At 36.5% G+C, this 16,935-nt stretch overlaps 1 protein-coding gene across 2 annotated transcripts in view; it reads right to left on the bottom strand.

The window, feature by feature from the left end:
- baiap3 (BAI1 associated protein 3) overlaps positions 1–16,935 on the bottom strand; it is a 163,590-nt gene that overhangs the window by 5,380 nt on the left and 141,275 nt on the right. For both annotated transcript variants that reach the window (XM_028814468.2, XM_051933963.1), the window contains exons 18-30: positions 16,407–16,463; positions 15,503–15,600; positions 14,144–14,195; positions 13,013–13,164; positions 12,260–12,383; positions 11,523–11,666; positions 5,759–5,854; positions 4,525–4,740; positions 4,067–4,135; positions 2,402–2,481; positions 1,360–1,468; positions 1,085–1,156; positions 26–109 (exon numbers count right to left, since the gene is read on the bottom strand). In XM_028814468.2, coding sequence (XP_028670301.2) covers positions 26–109; positions 1,085–1,156; positions 1,360–1,468; positions 2,402–2,481; positions 4,067–4,135; positions 4,525–4,740; positions 5,759–5,854; positions 11,523–11,666; positions 12,260–12,383; positions 13,013–13,164; positions 14,144–14,195; positions 15,503–15,600; positions 16,407–16,463 — 1,353 coding nt within the window. The remainder of the gene's footprint in view (positions 1–25; positions 110–1,084; positions 1,157–1,359; positions 1,469–2,401; positions 2,482–4,066; positions 4,136–4,524; positions 4,741–5,758; positions 5,855–11,522; positions 11,667–12,259; positions 12,384–13,012; positions 13,165–14,143; positions 14,196–15,502; positions 15,601–16,406; positions 16,464–16,935) is intronic.

The raw sequence follows: 16,935 nt of genomic DNA, 5'->3' as shown, positions 1-16,935 counted from the left end.
AACAGAGACTTGGCAATCACAATACCTGAAGAGCTATTTTTTCTGTGTAATACTGCTCGATGAGTTCATTGGAGGAGCATTTATTCAGCCTTAGTTCTTCTTCCAACATCTGAAAAGATAATCCATTGTCACTTTGTTTTTTTCCTGAAAGGTCAAACAATATTCTTTTGTGGCAGTTCTCTGTCTTTTTTTTCCTGCACCAAGTATTAAGAGGTTATAATGCTGTAGTTAAGAGTGTTGATTCCAAACAAATGCATTCGCCAGAAGTTTAAATAATGTTTGTTTGTTTTTATACTGCAGAATGCCTCTCTTGTCTGCTTATACATAAATCTGTTAAGAAACTTGAGATCCTCTGATATTACAGAACACCCGCTCTGCTTTGTTTCTTCATTGGACTTTCTTGTTAGGCCAATGGCTCATTTTGTCTTGATATTCAAATGTAGAAATAAATTCAAACTTCTTACCTCTAGCTTTTTGATTGTTGTCCGTTCATGTCAATAATTGATATCTATAATTCACTAAAACAGTGTCACTTCCCACAGTATGTCATTCTGTCTGCGCACACTTTCACCTTTTTAAAGCTGTATCCAAAACTAATTAATGTGACTTTTCACTATAAATGTACAGTAACTAATTTGTGCAGCTTTTTTTCATAGTTGCTATTAATGTTAAAGTCAAGTTCTTCCTGGTTTCTGTCAGTGCCACCTTTTTATTTTTTCCTGTTTTTACTGTTTTGACTATTTTGTGCAATACTTCTTTCTGTATTATAATTTTCTTTGATGTTAATGGTGCTATGTAAAGATTTTACTATTCTTTGCCCATAATGTCTCAAGTGATATTACTCTGCAAAGCATCATTTGGGCAGGAAATTCAACATTAGCTTATTATCTATAGTACTGCTGGATTGGTACTAAAATGTTGAGGATACAGAAGAAAATAATGGTTCTGCACAGAAAACAATGCAGTAATATTCATAATGGCCATACAGATATCTCAATAACCGTCTACCTTCATTTCATATCAGTAAATACTGTAAGATTGTTAATCCAAGAACAATTGTCCTGCAAAATCAGTAAATACATACCTTGTATTCCTCATTCTTGAGTTCTTCTACTGGGAGACCTACACCTTCAGCATGAAAAAACTCCACCAAAGCCTGGAATAAATAACAGAGCATGTGGAATTATGAAATTAGTTATGAAAACTGTTGGAATTAGTTGGAATCAAGCTTTGCAATTTTTATTCTTGAATGGAGTATCTTTTTTTTTTAATGTATATTCATTTTCCTCAATTTTTAGGTTTTCCCAGAAGCGGACATGAATACAAAGTATGATATTAGACTTTTTTCAATTATGTTACCTCAACAGTATAATAGAATCTTCCATAAAACTCTAAAGACACCCCTCTGTTCTCAGCCACTGTATCAAGGATGAGCTTCAGTAACAAAGCCCACAGACCTTGTAGAACTCTGCAAAGAAAATCAAAATTAGCTCCACTTTCAGTCCTGAGGCTCTACCACAACTGTACGTTTATTCTTTTCTCACAAAAATTATGTTACTTGCCAAGAATATAAAATCTCTGTTATCTCAGCTAGGAGACTCATTAATGACATCACAATCTATATTAAAATAATCTGTTAGACTGGTTGATTAGTTTGCATTTGAAGCTATGTCACTGCAATATTAATGCAAGTAAACATATTTTTGTTTTACTGAAACAAAACAATTATTATTATAAAACAACAATTGCCAGTAACAATTATTTTGCACAAAATTCCAAATTTAATTTTGACTGTTCTGTATTGAATACTTGTCCACACAAAAAGATGTAAGGCATTTTCCAAATATTCTGCAAAAATCCGTTTTCATTCTTAAACAGTTTATAACACTTGCCTAATTAGCTTTTTGTTTAATGTGGTAAAGATTTTGGACATAGGGTTAATATGGAGATTTACCCTTTATTACCTCTGTCCGTATCCATGCATATGTGTGTGTATGTGTGTGCGCGTCAACCGCTTCAAAGTCTAGTTTTTTCAATATACCATAGCACTTAGTGTTAAAGAGACTGTATCTTCGAAGGGTTTCCTGGATAACTCTGTATTGGCCATATGTGTCCTACATTATGCGGAATGATCATGCATATATTTCTGGGAAGTGGGTGAAGGAATAAAAGTCCTATGAATAGTAAAATTGGTTATATTTTAAATTAAAATAAATACTGCCTCATCTAAATGCTCTGTAGTTTAACTTGTAAGTACAATGGAATATAAAAAATGAGAAACACAAAGATAAGCAGTCATAAGCTAAGCACATTAACTTAATGCATACTATTTAATGCTTATATGTACAGGACAAACAGATCTTGTCTAATCAAGTGCAGAAAGAAGTAAAAGCAAATATACCTGCTAAGGTTCTCCTTTACTAAAGAACCACTTAGTATAATTAAGGTATCATCAAGGTATTTCATCAAGGGGGATATGGCCTGTAATAAAAATGTAAATTTCAACTGTAAAATAACAGAAATGTGCATTCAACTGCAATAGTTCAGTTTCAACTATCATTTTAATAACTGTAATGGAATAAAAGTATGTTTAATGGCTGGCCGTTTCATTGTTGCTAGTAAAGTCTAAGAGGTAAAACAAGTTAAACACTCACATGAACCTAAACTTTGGAATAAATTAGCGGTCTAATGCCAAATTTCACTGGGTATTAATATGGCAAAATGCAGCCAATAAATATATGTGAAAATCATTGTTTTGGATAATTGTAAGAGACTTTAGAAGTAACACACCGGGCTGGTGCCTGATTATGTCCTCTGATTAGGTGCATTTTTGCAACTACACTTCTGTAGAGTGGCACTCATAATGGTAGCATTACATGTGCTACAATGAAAATTTTCCACAGATGTTGGACAGAATGAGACATCAAGAAACACTGGTAAAAACTGTACATGCAAAAGGACTGATTTGGGAATGTCCTGGTGAGCATCCATCCATCCAGCTATATCCTAACTACAGGGTCACGGGGGTCCGCTGGAGCCAATCCCAGCAAACACAGGGCGCAAGGGCAGGAAACAAACCCCGGGCAGAGCGCCAGCCCACCGCAGGGTGCACATACACACACCCAAACACGAAGCACACACTTGGGACAATTTAGGATTGCCAATGCACCTAACCTGCATGTCTTTGGACTATGGGAGGAAACCCACGCAAACACAGGGAGAACATGCAAACTCCACGCAGGGAGGACCCGGAAAGTGAACCCAGGTCTCCTGACTGCGAGGCAGCAGCACTACCCTGGTGAGCAGGTAATGTTTTATCCAGGTTTATGGGATATTTTGAAGAGGGGGGCATTGCTATACTGGCATAATTACAGACCATATACTTTGTTTCTATGCTCTGTCACAGCTGGTGTGTGTATTCACCTAATGGTATATCTTCGCTATTTCTTCCTAAATTTCATGGAGGTATGCAAAGATTTTACCTGCTGTAGACACTATGTGATCTGTGAGTTGATCCTGAAAAGTTTTGGGTTTTGTTTTATTTTTTTAGTTTTAAGTAAAATAGCTGTTACTTTTTATAGAAAAGTATTTATCCATCCATCCATTATCCAACCCTCTATATCTTAACTACAGGCTCACGGGGGTCTGCTGGAGTCAATCCCAGCCAACACAGGGCACAAGGAAGGAAACAAACCCCGGGTAGGGCGCCAGCCCACCGCAGGAAAAGTATTTATATTGTTCCTAAATATGAATTTCCAATTCCAGTTACTTTTTCCCACACCCTCTGAGAATTGCACTTTGTTACTCGTATCATTAAATCAAGCAACTGCAGTGGCAGCACTTTTTAAAAATCCTAAAGCAAAACAGCAAAGGAATGAATATAAGTAAAAGGAGAAAATGCAGTTACTGTCTTTAACAATGATGTACTGGAAATTAAAGTTGCTGATTAATACTTTGATGTAGTTGCAAGCAGCTCAGTTTTTATTCAGGCCATGGCATAAATTTGCTTTTCTCGCCAAATATAATGTTTTCTTACTGCAATAGGATAAACACATTAAGTACTTACCTCATCATTATGAATGGAATCTGGTGACAGGCTGATATGTTGAATATATTTTTTTAAATCTGCCACCATCTGCAGAGAAAAAGAATGTATCTGTAAATTGGACTTGCATGCAAAGTGACCATGCTGCAGAGGACATGCATTGCATAAGTATATGCCAGCTTGTGTATTTGCTGGCAGTGCTGAACGTGGTGAGTATAACCTTGAAAATTGCCATTTATTACTTGGCATGATTCAGTGAAAGCCCACATATTTCACTTAACCAGCTAGTATTAAGTAGTAAAAGTATGGAAAAACGTGTCTTCATGTACTTAAGATTTGTTAAATCACTCTGAATAAATTAAAATGTATAAATAGTAGAAGCACATGCTTTATATCAAAGCTCATTTTCTATAGATATAAAAGGTCCAAAGAAAATAGTCATGAACTACTCGACATGAAGATGCCTGAAGGACACTTGCCTTGTCAGTCAGATGTGCAATCATGCGCTTTGCTTCCCTCCTCAAGTCCACATCAATGTTCAGCAGCTGAGCACTGAGGGCTTTATGAACCTGCTCTTTACTGTCAGCCCCACTGGACTCTTCCATGGCTGCTTCCAGTGAATTCCAGTCAAGATCTCTGGGGAGATTGCAAATGAATCTTCGAACATGTTCAATGTTGTTTAGAGCGATGCAGAGCTAGAAGGTAGTAAGGTGGAGAGATGATGGAAATAAATCAAGAGTTAAATAATAATAATTAGTAATTCTTTGCATTTATATAGGGCTTTTCTCACTACTCGAAGCGCTTAGCAATTGCAGGTTAAGGGCTGTGCTCAAGGGCCCAACAGAGCAGAGTCCCTTTTGGCATTTTACGGGATTTGAACCGGCAACCTTCCGATTACCAGTGCAGATCCCTAGCCTCAGAGCCACCACTCCGCCAAGTAAAAATTGAATTTAGCAATGGTTTTTAAGGCTCAGCATTGCAGTTTGGAGACTAACAACATTTTCTGTAGTACTTTTAAATTTAGCATACAATGTCTAAATAGTTTGCATCTTAAATTACTCAGAATGAAGAGGTGATTGCTGATAATGTACTGAGAAAAACATTAAGTGTGCGTCTCACTGCCGGGGCCTAAAGCAGCAAATACAAGTTGATGGCTTGCTAGTGTGGCAAATGAATTGTTTTAAACAAGTATTTATATCTCCCATCTTTCTACATAAAGTCTTGCTCTGTTTGTACTCCTCATATTGACTACATATGCAGAGTTGAGGAGACACTACCACCACCAGACGTTTATCATTCAGAAACTAATAAAAATATAATTTCAAAATAGATCATTTTGATTAGTGACTTAAAACTGTTACTGTGTATCTATATAGGCATGACCCGCAATAGACTTGTGCCACTTCCACAATTGGTTCTTGCGATTGTGACTGGTGTTGCGAGAATATGCTTAGTACTGGAATAAGTGAATTCACAGAATGGTTGAGCAAATGAATGAATGAACGATAAATACACAGTACAACACAATATATTTCCTGCTCATTGGGCTTGGGTGTATATATTGACTTCCTTTTATCTTGGAATGTATGTGACAATAAACTTGAACTTAAATGAAATGCAGAGCCAATCTTCTAAGACCATAAGCAATGAGACATAGTCCTTAAGCATTCATAATATTATGTTATTTTATTTTGGTTTTGGAACAAACATTACCTGATTGGTTATACGTTTGCTTTCTTGACCTTGCTGGCCTCGTTCCGTTTTGTGTTTGATTAGTTCTGAGTACCAAACCACTGCACTGCATATGTCCTATATGAAGAAAAAGATAATTTCACATTAAATCTGGACAAGAGCAGAAATGTTTTGCTTTGACCCCCATTAGAAAAAAAAAGTCAACTTTACGCTTATACTGCTCCTGGTAAAATTGCAAATATTTTATATGAAAAAGTAAGTACACCTTTCATTTCTGTTGTTTTACAATATGGATGATATGTAGTGTTTATATTTAGTCAAACACGGCACAGTCCATAGCAACCAAATACTTGTGGTTTTCGGTCCCAGCCGTACAGAGGACATTGTTCCAGAAGTCATGCGGTTCATTCAGATGCAACATTGTAAACCTAGGCTGTGCTGCCATTTTCTTTTTGTGGCGAGGAAGCTTTCTTCTGTCTCATGTTCAAGTGGGATGCCACAAATACGAACCCATGTAAATTATATTACTCATGATAATAACTGTCTGAAGATTGCCTTCATTATTCATTCAGAACTGGCTTTTAAAGTTTTGGTATATGTTTTGAATGGCTGAATATGTTAAGCCTTTCTCCAGTTCATAGGTTTCTCAGTGTCTGCAGTCTTTCATGGAGTGGCATTGTTTTTTCACAGAATGTCTGCACTTCTTCCACCACAGGTCCACTACAAAGCTGTGTGTGAGTGTGTTACACACTGTTTGAAGTTGCTGCATGACAATGTGTGAACAGATGCTGCGAATTAATGGAAGATTCTCATGCATGTTTAGTTTTCCTGTTAAATGTAGGAGGAGAAACATAAAAGCTATAGATTTTCCCATCACACCAGGTTATTTTTCAATTCAAGTAGTACAAATGACCAGACATACATATGCTAATATGTTTGCTGGCTTTGCCTTAAACAATATTAATCTCAGAACCAAAGTATAAACAGCAATGGACTTATTCTTTTTGGTTCTTGTCATCTCAAAGGGCATAGAGTATCTTTTTCCCCCGATTTTGTCAGGGTCCACGGAGACGTTTTCACTGTCACAAGTGCAAGGACAGTGAACTTGCTTTGTGTTTCTTTGTCCAAATTCTTTTGGCTTTGGTTGAACACTGTTGTGGATGGTTGTATACTGTAGTTACAATTTCTGAGGTTTCACAGTGCTGCATTTCTGCTAGAATAAAAAGTCTTTTGAGAGTTGGTGATCAGTCATCTCTACTTCAGAGAGAAAAATGCTTTGCTTTTAGGTATGACTTGAGCACCTTGTTTGTATTTAGCAAGGCCAGACTCAATGTGTCACCCACATCTTACTACATTACAAACAGTCATCTGCTAGATTATCCCTTAGAACAAAAGCGTTACTCTAGCCTTGGCAGAGCCTAAGCAATAGGTCCTCAGCTATGGAGTAGAAGGTAAACCCAAGGTTACTCTGTTGCAGGGAAAGCAACCAGCTGGTGCTGACACTGGGTTATAAAAGAATGAGTGGTCATTTTGGTATTGAGATGTCCCGAGCCTAGATATACTGGCACAAGTTTCATTTGACTGCCTATCAAACAGAGGCCAAAGTAACAGTTCCACAGAGAATTCAGACTTTGGCTGTAGTGGTTGTCTGATGTCATTAAAGAGGAGTGGATAGGGGTTTGGCCGCAGCTCAGGTTTGCAGCTGTTGCAGTAGTATCATGAAAGAAAAGAGTGCAATAGTACTTTGTCCTACTATCCTTTATATTCTTACATGAACACCATATTTATTTTTCTGATGGTAGTATGAACTAAAACAATTTCCATGTTGATATAGGCTGTAGATTCCTGGATGTAGCTTTTAGGTTCTTTGCAGTTTCTCCAAGTATAAGATTATGTCTTATGTTTGGGTAAAATACCTCGGATAACCACTCATGGAAATAGTGGCAACCTTCTTGAATGAGTGACATTTTAAAGCAAGAATAACAGCTTTGAGATGATTCTGAAATTAAAATTGCATTACCTTTCCAGACTGATGAGAGACAATAATTGCTTCTCTGAGGTGATTGTAGATAACTTTTACCACTGAGATGATGTTAACATAAGCCTGAACAAGAACAAACTGCCAAGTTTTATTTTAACTAGCTGTACTAGCTCTAAGTAATCATTGTAGACCTCAGTGTATTTAGTGCTAACATTTGCAGTTCACCATATATTGGAATGTATTTTGTAATGCATGTAGTAATAAAATGCATTTTTCATTCCAACAGATGGTGCCTCACAAACATTAGCACTGCATATATGAATCTCATACCAAATGGCATATAACAGAGACATAGCAACTGGACAGGCATACAGATGCACAAACACTTGTCCTTTTGTTAAGGTAGGTAATTAAGGACATTTTATTAGCAGCAGATGGCTCCAATTACTATTTACGGTGTAAAATGATGTGGAAACATTTTTTACACGTTGCTTCTGCATATTGCCTAATTGCAAAGTAAAGTCGGTAATGTGTTGTCTATTCCTCAAGGTTGGATTTATTTAATAAAAGCACTGGCTTAGCATTATATGATTTCTGGTTATATTCTGATATAAAACTATAGAACTGAAAGAGAGAGTACTTACTACTTCACATTACTGTGTATTTTTGTGCATCAAAATACAGTTGTAGAATACAAGTGCATCACCACTTAGTTTAGAATGAATTTAAGTAAACTATATGGCACTTATTTTCATTCTATACAAGTTATTAACCATAGCAACTAGCTGATCTAAATCAGAAATTTTTTAAATTGTGCCAAATTATATACAATTCTGTAACAATGACAGAAACTTAAAACTCACTGTATAAGAATTTTGTCCTTTCGATTGGTTTACTTGAAGAACATGTTTACTGAAATGTTGATGTGGTTTATTGTGTTTAAATAAAAGCCCTCTTGAATACTTTAACATAAAACTGTTGTTTCAGACCCATGGAGAACAATTACACTATAGACGGTCTTTATTAGAATTATCCTGAAATCACCACGTTGTCACTGTTTGGGGCGCAGTTTTAAGTTTTGTCCAGATATAATCAATGTTGAACAAATAGGAACACTCTTGACTCATCTGTTCATAAAATATTTCTCCAAAACTCTGAAGGATTATCTAAATACATTTTGGCACACTTAATTTGAGCACTGCAATCTTGTGAATAAATTGGGGATTCTACCACTGATTAGATTTTTGCCCAGTGTCTTTCTGGTGAAGCACTCTTGGTATTATCACTACAAAGAATACAGGGTGAGTAATAGATAAAAAAAATAAAATTTGAATGGAGTATTCATTTAATGTGTGTGCTGCCTATTGTCTGCCACCGTAAGAATAAAACCATTTTGAAAGCATATTCCAAAAATAAATGCAATGACATGGAACAGTGACCAAGCCTTTGGCGATAAACCACCAGATTGCAGGTCTGTGTGTTATTAATATTAATTTTAGTTCAAATTATGCCTGGCATTTACAAAGCTCTCCTCAAACCATTCTAAGGGTGGGAAAGGGATGGGATCACAAAAAATAAAACGCTGTGAAGATGTGGGCAGGTCTAAAAGATACTACAGTTTTCTGAAGTAAATTAGCATTAAGTTGAAAGTTTATTGGTACACACTCCTTTTACTTCGTCTCTACTATATCAAATGTCTGTCCTTAAAAGATTTTTTCTGTAGTAAGTTTATTTACGTCTTCATTAATATAATCCTTAGTTAAATGCATGTCATTTTTTAGAGAACAGAAGGCTATTTTGTATACATGTTTGATGACACAACCCTTCCATTCTTTCACCATTGCTCATTCATAATATGCATGGTTACAACTATACAGAATGAGCTAAGACCAGCACTTTGTGTTCCTCAGCAATAATAATGAAGTCAGTATCCATATTCTCAAGAGGCAGTTTAGAAGTTCCTAAAATACAGTATGCAGAACTAATACTACTTGCATTCAATAGTGTAATATTAACAGTGCTGGACAGAATGGTTCAGGTTGTTATTGGAAAACCAAAATTAGCAAGCAAGGCTCAATGTATTCTTTTTGACATTTTTTGCTTAAGAGATAAAGATTTAATAATGAATGACACATGCGACTTTTTGCTTTTGTGTACACCTGACCAAGATTGACTTGTATGTTTCTGTCCTTTCCCCTGAAAATTTTTCAAAGACGTGCATGCCAGTTTGTGGTAGGGCTTCCACTTCATCAGTTCAGAGCACACAGAGTGAAACTGAAATGAAAATGTCATCTGCAACAACCATTTGTGACAAAAAACTGCTTATATTATACTTTATTTTTAAATCCATAATATATTATAAGAAATATATATTTTAAAAATTGGCCATTTCAATCATAATGGACTTAAATGATAATCCTAAACTTTCATAAATAATACCTTTAGGGAAACATGTGTCTAATTCAGGCAGCCGAGCATACGCCTGGCTCCAAGTATTGTGCACCATGATTACAATTATAATGTAATATATTATGATAACTGATCTAAACATATCTAAAATGTGCTGCCTCTGTGACTCTACTGAGTGCCTCTAGCTACATGGCATTCTTCAGCATTTAGAATAATCAGACATGCATTGTGTGGATTTTTTGGAAGAGTGCAGAATTCAGTGACGGAACTTTGAATGTTGGCACTATGACTGGTAAAAGGAGAGAGCTAGCCGATATGATAGAGTGGAGAAACAAAGATGTACTGAGTGTACAAGACACAAAGTGGAAAGGGAGTAAGGCCAGAAGCATCAGATGTGGGTGCAAAATGTTCTACCATGGTGAGGACGGGAAGAGAAAAGGGGTAGGGGTAATTGTGAAGTAAGAGTATGTCAGGAGTGTTTTGAAGGTGAAGAGAATGTCTGACAGAGTGATAAGCATAAAGTTGTTAATCAAAGGGGTAATGTTAAATGTCACCAGCGCATATGCCCCACAAGCGGGATGTGAGATGTCAAACAGGAGCAATGGAGACTGAAGCAGAGAGGTGAAGAAGAGAGTGCAGGCAGGTTGGACTAGGTGGAGAAGAGTGGCAGGAGTGATTTGTGATAGAAAAGTAGTAAAGTCTATAATACAGCAATGAGACCAGCTATGTTGTATGGTTTGGAGATGGTGGCACTGATGAAAAGACAGGAAGCAGAGCTGGAAGTGATGGACTTGAATGTGCTATGATTTTCACTCAGAGCAACGAGGGTAGACAGGTTTAGGAATATTAGAGGGACAACACAGTTACAACAGTTTGGTGACAAAGTGAGAGAGGCTAGATTTAGATAGTTTGGGCACATGCAAGGGAAAGATGAACTGCCAGGCAACAGGAAGGCCAAAGAAGAGATGTGGTGAGGGAGAACATGAAAGGCAGTCTAATGATTAAAAGACAGGAATAGATGGAGATGGATGATCTGCTGAGGCGACCCTAAATGGGAGCAGCTGAAACAAGAAGTTTCATACAGTAATAATGTAAAAGAACTGAGCCAAATGATGTAGTATTAAAAATCTGAATTTATATACAGTATCAAGAAAACAAAAGAATTGGTGGTGAGCTTTAAGTAAGGCAAAGATAACTTTAACCCCCATGTGTGATTGATGCCACTGATATTAACACTGAGCAGTAACAACATAAAAATCAGAGTAGCAGTGTTTTTTCTAATTCCCTGAATCGCAGTGCTCATAAAGCCACCTACAGTATCTTACAATCCATGCAGTGTGGTATGAGACTAGATGCAGTTTTAGATAAATTTTAGGCTCTCTATATTTTACTTACATCAGTAAGACGTGTCAAAAACACAAATGCCCCTGCTGCGTCTGGCCAGGCAAGCTGTACCCAGAACTCCTTGACCTCAGTCAGACAAGAGGTTACATCCACAGCTGAGCTGCTATGTTTTGATAGCGTATCCACATGCTCCATCTACAATAAAAAAAAAAAGTTTATAAAGAACTATGAGTTAAAAGGCACCCAGGTGTAATTCAGTTTCATTGGAGATAAGTGTATTTGCCTTTTTTATGGACATAGTGAATACACAATGTAGTGATGCATGTAAAGGTCACATTAGCTTTTCCTCCTAGAAACACAATAAAAAGTGCTTTTTCCCAGCATAAGATATGAAAGTTGAGTAACATAAATTTTGTGTACACCAAAGTCTTTTCTAGCTATTCTTGAAGACCTCCTCCCAGAAGTTTAAAATGTTGTATACAACAGAAAGGGACAGTTGTTTCAGCTTTCTATCATATTGTATATGCAGTCACCCCTAAATGACAAAATGTTGACAGATACTCCCCACCTTTGCATGGCTAAATGGGGCAGAAGAATAACTTAGCTGAGCTGTACAAGAAATAATGAGTTGGTACACCAAAATGGAAGACAGAGACAGAAGCATTTGATGGAATTTGCCAGTCAAGCAGTAGCTACCACTCACTCAGTCAGCAAATCAAGGCTGGACAGACAAACAATATTAGAGCACTTCACTGCCAAGACTTTATAAAATCTTCTAACACATCTACCTTGTCCACTTCAACTGCTTTCTTGATTCTTTCACAACATTTCTCATGAACAATCTGTAGCCACTTATGGATGAAGCTCTGAAACCAGTTATGGAAAGATGCCAGAGAAAGGCATTTGCTGTCCCTGTAGGAATACCAAGTTAATATGTGACTGTCATTCATGCATTCATTGTTGACATGCTCTCAAAAAGTGGTATATCCCACTCCTGTATTGACTTTGGCATTGTAACATAGAAGCCATTGTTTGTACACGAGAAGAACTTGAAGACAGCTGGCCTTGAGTTTTAATGTGCATTCAAATACAATGCTATTCAGTCTGATGCCAGTAGATTATGTTTAAAATGAACGTAAGGACTGACTTTCACAGAGGCATATTACAGACAAGTAGCTGTGGACCTGAAGCACTCGCAGTGACAGCTAAACAGATGTCTTAAGAAGAACAGGTCTACATACAAGGGAACAGCAGAAAGATCTTACTCTAAAAACATGATTAAAGGCACACATTATTGCACCCTGACTGCCACAATGGAAACCAGTGTCAGAATTATTTTTCTTGTGTTCCATAAAAAATGCTAGATAAAAAATACTAGAAAATTAATTATTTAGCAATTCCTACAAGGCCATAATACAAAGGGAAAGCCGGCAAGTCCATACACAATTTTGGAGAAGTTAAATTAGTTTAGGTAATACTGTAAGCACATTAATTCTACTTACAATCCTTCATCAGACTTGTTATCTGGGTTTCCCACTTACTTTGTAGGCAGGAATTCTTGAAACTGTTTCAAAGCTTTTAAGGTGATGTAGAGCTCAAATAATGTCTCCCCCATACTCTGCACCAATTTGCATCCTTCCTGCTCCAGCATTCCACAAACCTTCTCCATGACAGCACTGATGTCATCTGCAGCCTGAAACAAGAATGGATGGCAGTAAGAGCTCCATATGAGATACTGTAAGACTAAGTGGTGTACAGTTACATGTACTTATTTAGCTGATGCCTTTATCCAAGGCAACTTACAACATTTATGATACAACTGGTTGCATTTCTTTTGGTTTTCCAATTGGAGCAGAGAGAGGTCATGGTCACACAGTGTCAGGAGCGGGATTTGAACCCACAGCCTCAGGGTTTGAAATCAAATGCCTGCTACAATCCCCCCACTCTTAATACATCACAGATTTTCAAAATAAAAAACCGTAAGGGTTAACAACAAAATGCATTATAATTTCTTATTCAAACATATCTGCCAGCATTATAAGCTACTGAGTTCTAACATGCAAGGCACATGGGAAGCGATGCCTTGATGAGATGTAAAAACTATTTTGAAATAATTAACTAGTGAATATGGTGATCACACACTGCAGTCTACGCAAATAAACCTCATTAACTTCTTTGCATTTTCTGGCTGCAAATAAAATGAAAACTACTGTAGTGATGATTTATGTTCATTCCAAGCAAAGTCAGAAATACCCTTAATTTAAGACCATTACTTACTTGCACTTAGTAACTGAAAAATAATTTTATCTTCCAAGCATAGAAAAATATTCTCCCAGTGTCCATGGGCTATATGCCGGGAGTTAAAATTTTATTGTGTATTTATATCAAGCAACTTATAAAATGTTAAAATTGTAAAGCTAAGTGCACTGGCAGGTTTTGTGCAGATACTTGCCAAAACACACACAATCACAAACTACCTGTAAGGAAAAGACTGTACACTGCTGATTTATAGGCATAGACTAATGGGTTAAAAGATCTAATTCAAACACAAATATAAAAACAACACAGTTAGTGTTACACTTTATGATCCATTTCAGCTAAGAAAGGCCAGTAATTCTATTTTTATTCCTGTCTGTTAAATGAGAAATGTATGCAACAGGACAACTTCTTACCAGTTTTTCTAGTTGTCGATATGTGATACTGAAGTAGTCTGCTTTTACAGTACTGCAGAAGAAAGAGGAGAACTGGTTAACATATTGTTCTACTCAGATGTAAATGTTTTTTATTATACTTCTCAGATGTAACAGTTTCAGAAGAAGCCATGACAACAATATTTTTTCCAGCTATCAATTTCTGAAGAACTGGAAAGCAGGTTTTGACAGATCTGTCAGAAGATGGATGTCAAGCTGGTCGTTGATCAAGCAGTGTTGGGATTTATTGTTTACAGGTTATATGCCAACCTTCCTAAACCTGAGCTTGTGTCATCCATCCTTTATCATAAAGCAAGCTTTCCTAGTGAAAGTTGCAGTAGAAACAAGTCAAGAAGAACAAAGCAGATCACACACTCCTTTCCTTCCCACAGGTTGGTTAAGTCCATTAAAATTTGTAAAGGCAGCCTTCAGGAATACATCTTTATCAAGAGCTGTCACTTTTGACTGTGGCCTCTGTGTTTTCTAAATAATTGTTTACACCCTGTTGCAGAGGGCAAGTCGGACCACTAAGAACTCAAGCATCACTGCAGATGAAGACATTTTGCTTTTGGAATCTGTATAAAATCAGAGTGCTGCATATTTAATATGCTTTCAGTTTAGTAATTTGATGCACATATAGTTTTATTTCCTGATGTTTACCTTCTGTTTAGACTCTGACATTTCAAATATTAATATTTAAAGTAAATTATGCAAAACTGACTGTGTTTGAATGAATGTGTCAGTTTTATTATGTCAGTAGAAAGGACTGGAGTCTCTCAATGGAAGTATGCTTAACTTGTGATCCTAAAACATGAATGAATGAGTACAGTATGGTCATTAACTGCTGTCAGGTTAGCAGTTTTGTTAGACAGCAGCATAAGCGCTAGCAGAGTAAGAACTTCTCTTCACTAATAGGACCGAAGGGTGACACTGGAATAATGGGAAGGATATGTAGCTGTTATTGGGAAATAAAAGTTTGAAAGATGCAGGAATGAGCTTTTGTTACCAAGTGGAATAAATTATTTGCACACTTTTATGTCTTACTTTTGCCTTTTCCCACAGATAAAATGGTAATTCTACAGAGAATCCAGTATTTTATGTGTTCTACACTGCACTTTGTTTCCTTTCTGATTGATTTTATACACACATTCTCTCCCGCTCTCATATAATACTCAATATTTCAAAAGTAACAGTAATTAAAACCAATTTGATAACTCTCTTGAAGCAATTTCAGATTTTAATTAATGGGAATGCAACAAAGAGTAGTTGTTGGGTGCTTACTTCTTGGACCGTCATATCTTTCTGATAGGGACAGCACAAGTGGAAACAGACCCACTGTACCTGTAGAAGAGCTGGTTATACACATGGTAGTCACGCTGAACATCTGCATAGACGGCATCAATGATGCGCACAAGAATACGCAGTTGCTCTAAAGAAGGCTGAGAAAAAGAAAAGTTACACACTGCATGTGTACCAAAACTACAGTGTATTACCTTAACAGAAGAGGGAAAGGAAGAAGTTGATGAATTTAGCAGAATGAAAGCAAAGGCTGCAAAGAGCATTATTTAAAAAAGATGAACTAAAGCCCTTTCTTTAGATATGATTGTAAAAGGAAAACAACAGATGCAATTCTGCAATGGAGGCCATTAAGTGTACCATTTACAGTGTTGCTATGACAAAAATGTTGTTCAAGAAAAAATGACATGCTTAAGACATGTTTCCTAAGAAAAGACAGACAGTTGAGAATATAGGTTTTTTTTTTTGTATTCTTCCTGCATGCTACTCTCTTTTGTTGAGTGTCACATTATTGCTATGGGTGAAGAAAGTCTTTACCCAATTATTTATTTCTTTTTTAGATTCTGTCTTCCTTCATATCCAAAGGTGGTTTTTTGGGGAACTTAAATCATACAGTTGCCTCATGCTTCAAGAAGCAGCAGTTGTACAAATTATTGGTGCAATGAGCAGGACACACTGGGGCTTTAAAGAAAAGCAATAAAAAATCATGCAAATGTTACACCTGGAAATATTACATTAGAACCAATCAGTGCTTCTATAGATATTCTTTGACAGCTTTAAACTGTCTTTCTTAGACTAGCAAGTCATGACACTATGGAGTGTACAGAACAATGCAGACTATGTATCATCACATTTGTTTTTATTCTACCCTCTCCTGCAAGCAACAGTCTACACTAGTAGTAAGCACTTTTTCTGACAAAAGTGGAGCAAAACTAGATAAAATACTTACACCTTCATCTGGTTTCAAACTGGATGCTAATCGTTCATACCATTCCAGTGTACTTTTCTGCAATGGATAAAAAAATAATCATTAACCTTAATTTGGATTAAACATTCAAATAATGTCTCTTAATACTGAAAGCTAGGGTGATGTGCTTTATAAAGCATTAGAATACAGTAAGGGGACAATAAATAAGCGCTATCTTTTGATTAAAATGCTGGAGTTTGTAAACAGAAACAGTCACAGAGTGATACATAAATAAAATCTAGACATGCTATTAATAATACACATTACAAAATCTCTCATTTATATTAAAAAATCCTGGCATGAGACGACTTTTTTCAAGAGATTTTTTCAAGTCCTATGGGACGAGACTTTGGCCATGAGATTTTTTCAAGTCACGCCCTCCTCTCAACCATATTCAACCACATACATGGTACTGTTATCAACAGAAAAAATGAGTACACGGGCAATCCTAGCACGAGAAACGATGAAGTCAAACGAATTAATGCCAAAAATGATGATCGGTTACATGGCA

Source organism: Erpetoichthys calabaricus, chromosome 11 (assembly GCF_900747795.2).
Source record: "Erpetoichthys calabaricus chromosome 11, fErpCal1.3, whole genome shotgun sequence".
Taxonomy (NCBI): Eukaryota; Metazoa; Chordata; class Cladistia; order Polypteriformes; family Polypteridae; genus Erpetoichthys; species Erpetoichthys calabaricus.
The sequence above is the reverse complement of the archived record's forward strand: the minus strand, read 5'-3'. Positions and strand labels throughout refer to the sequence as shown.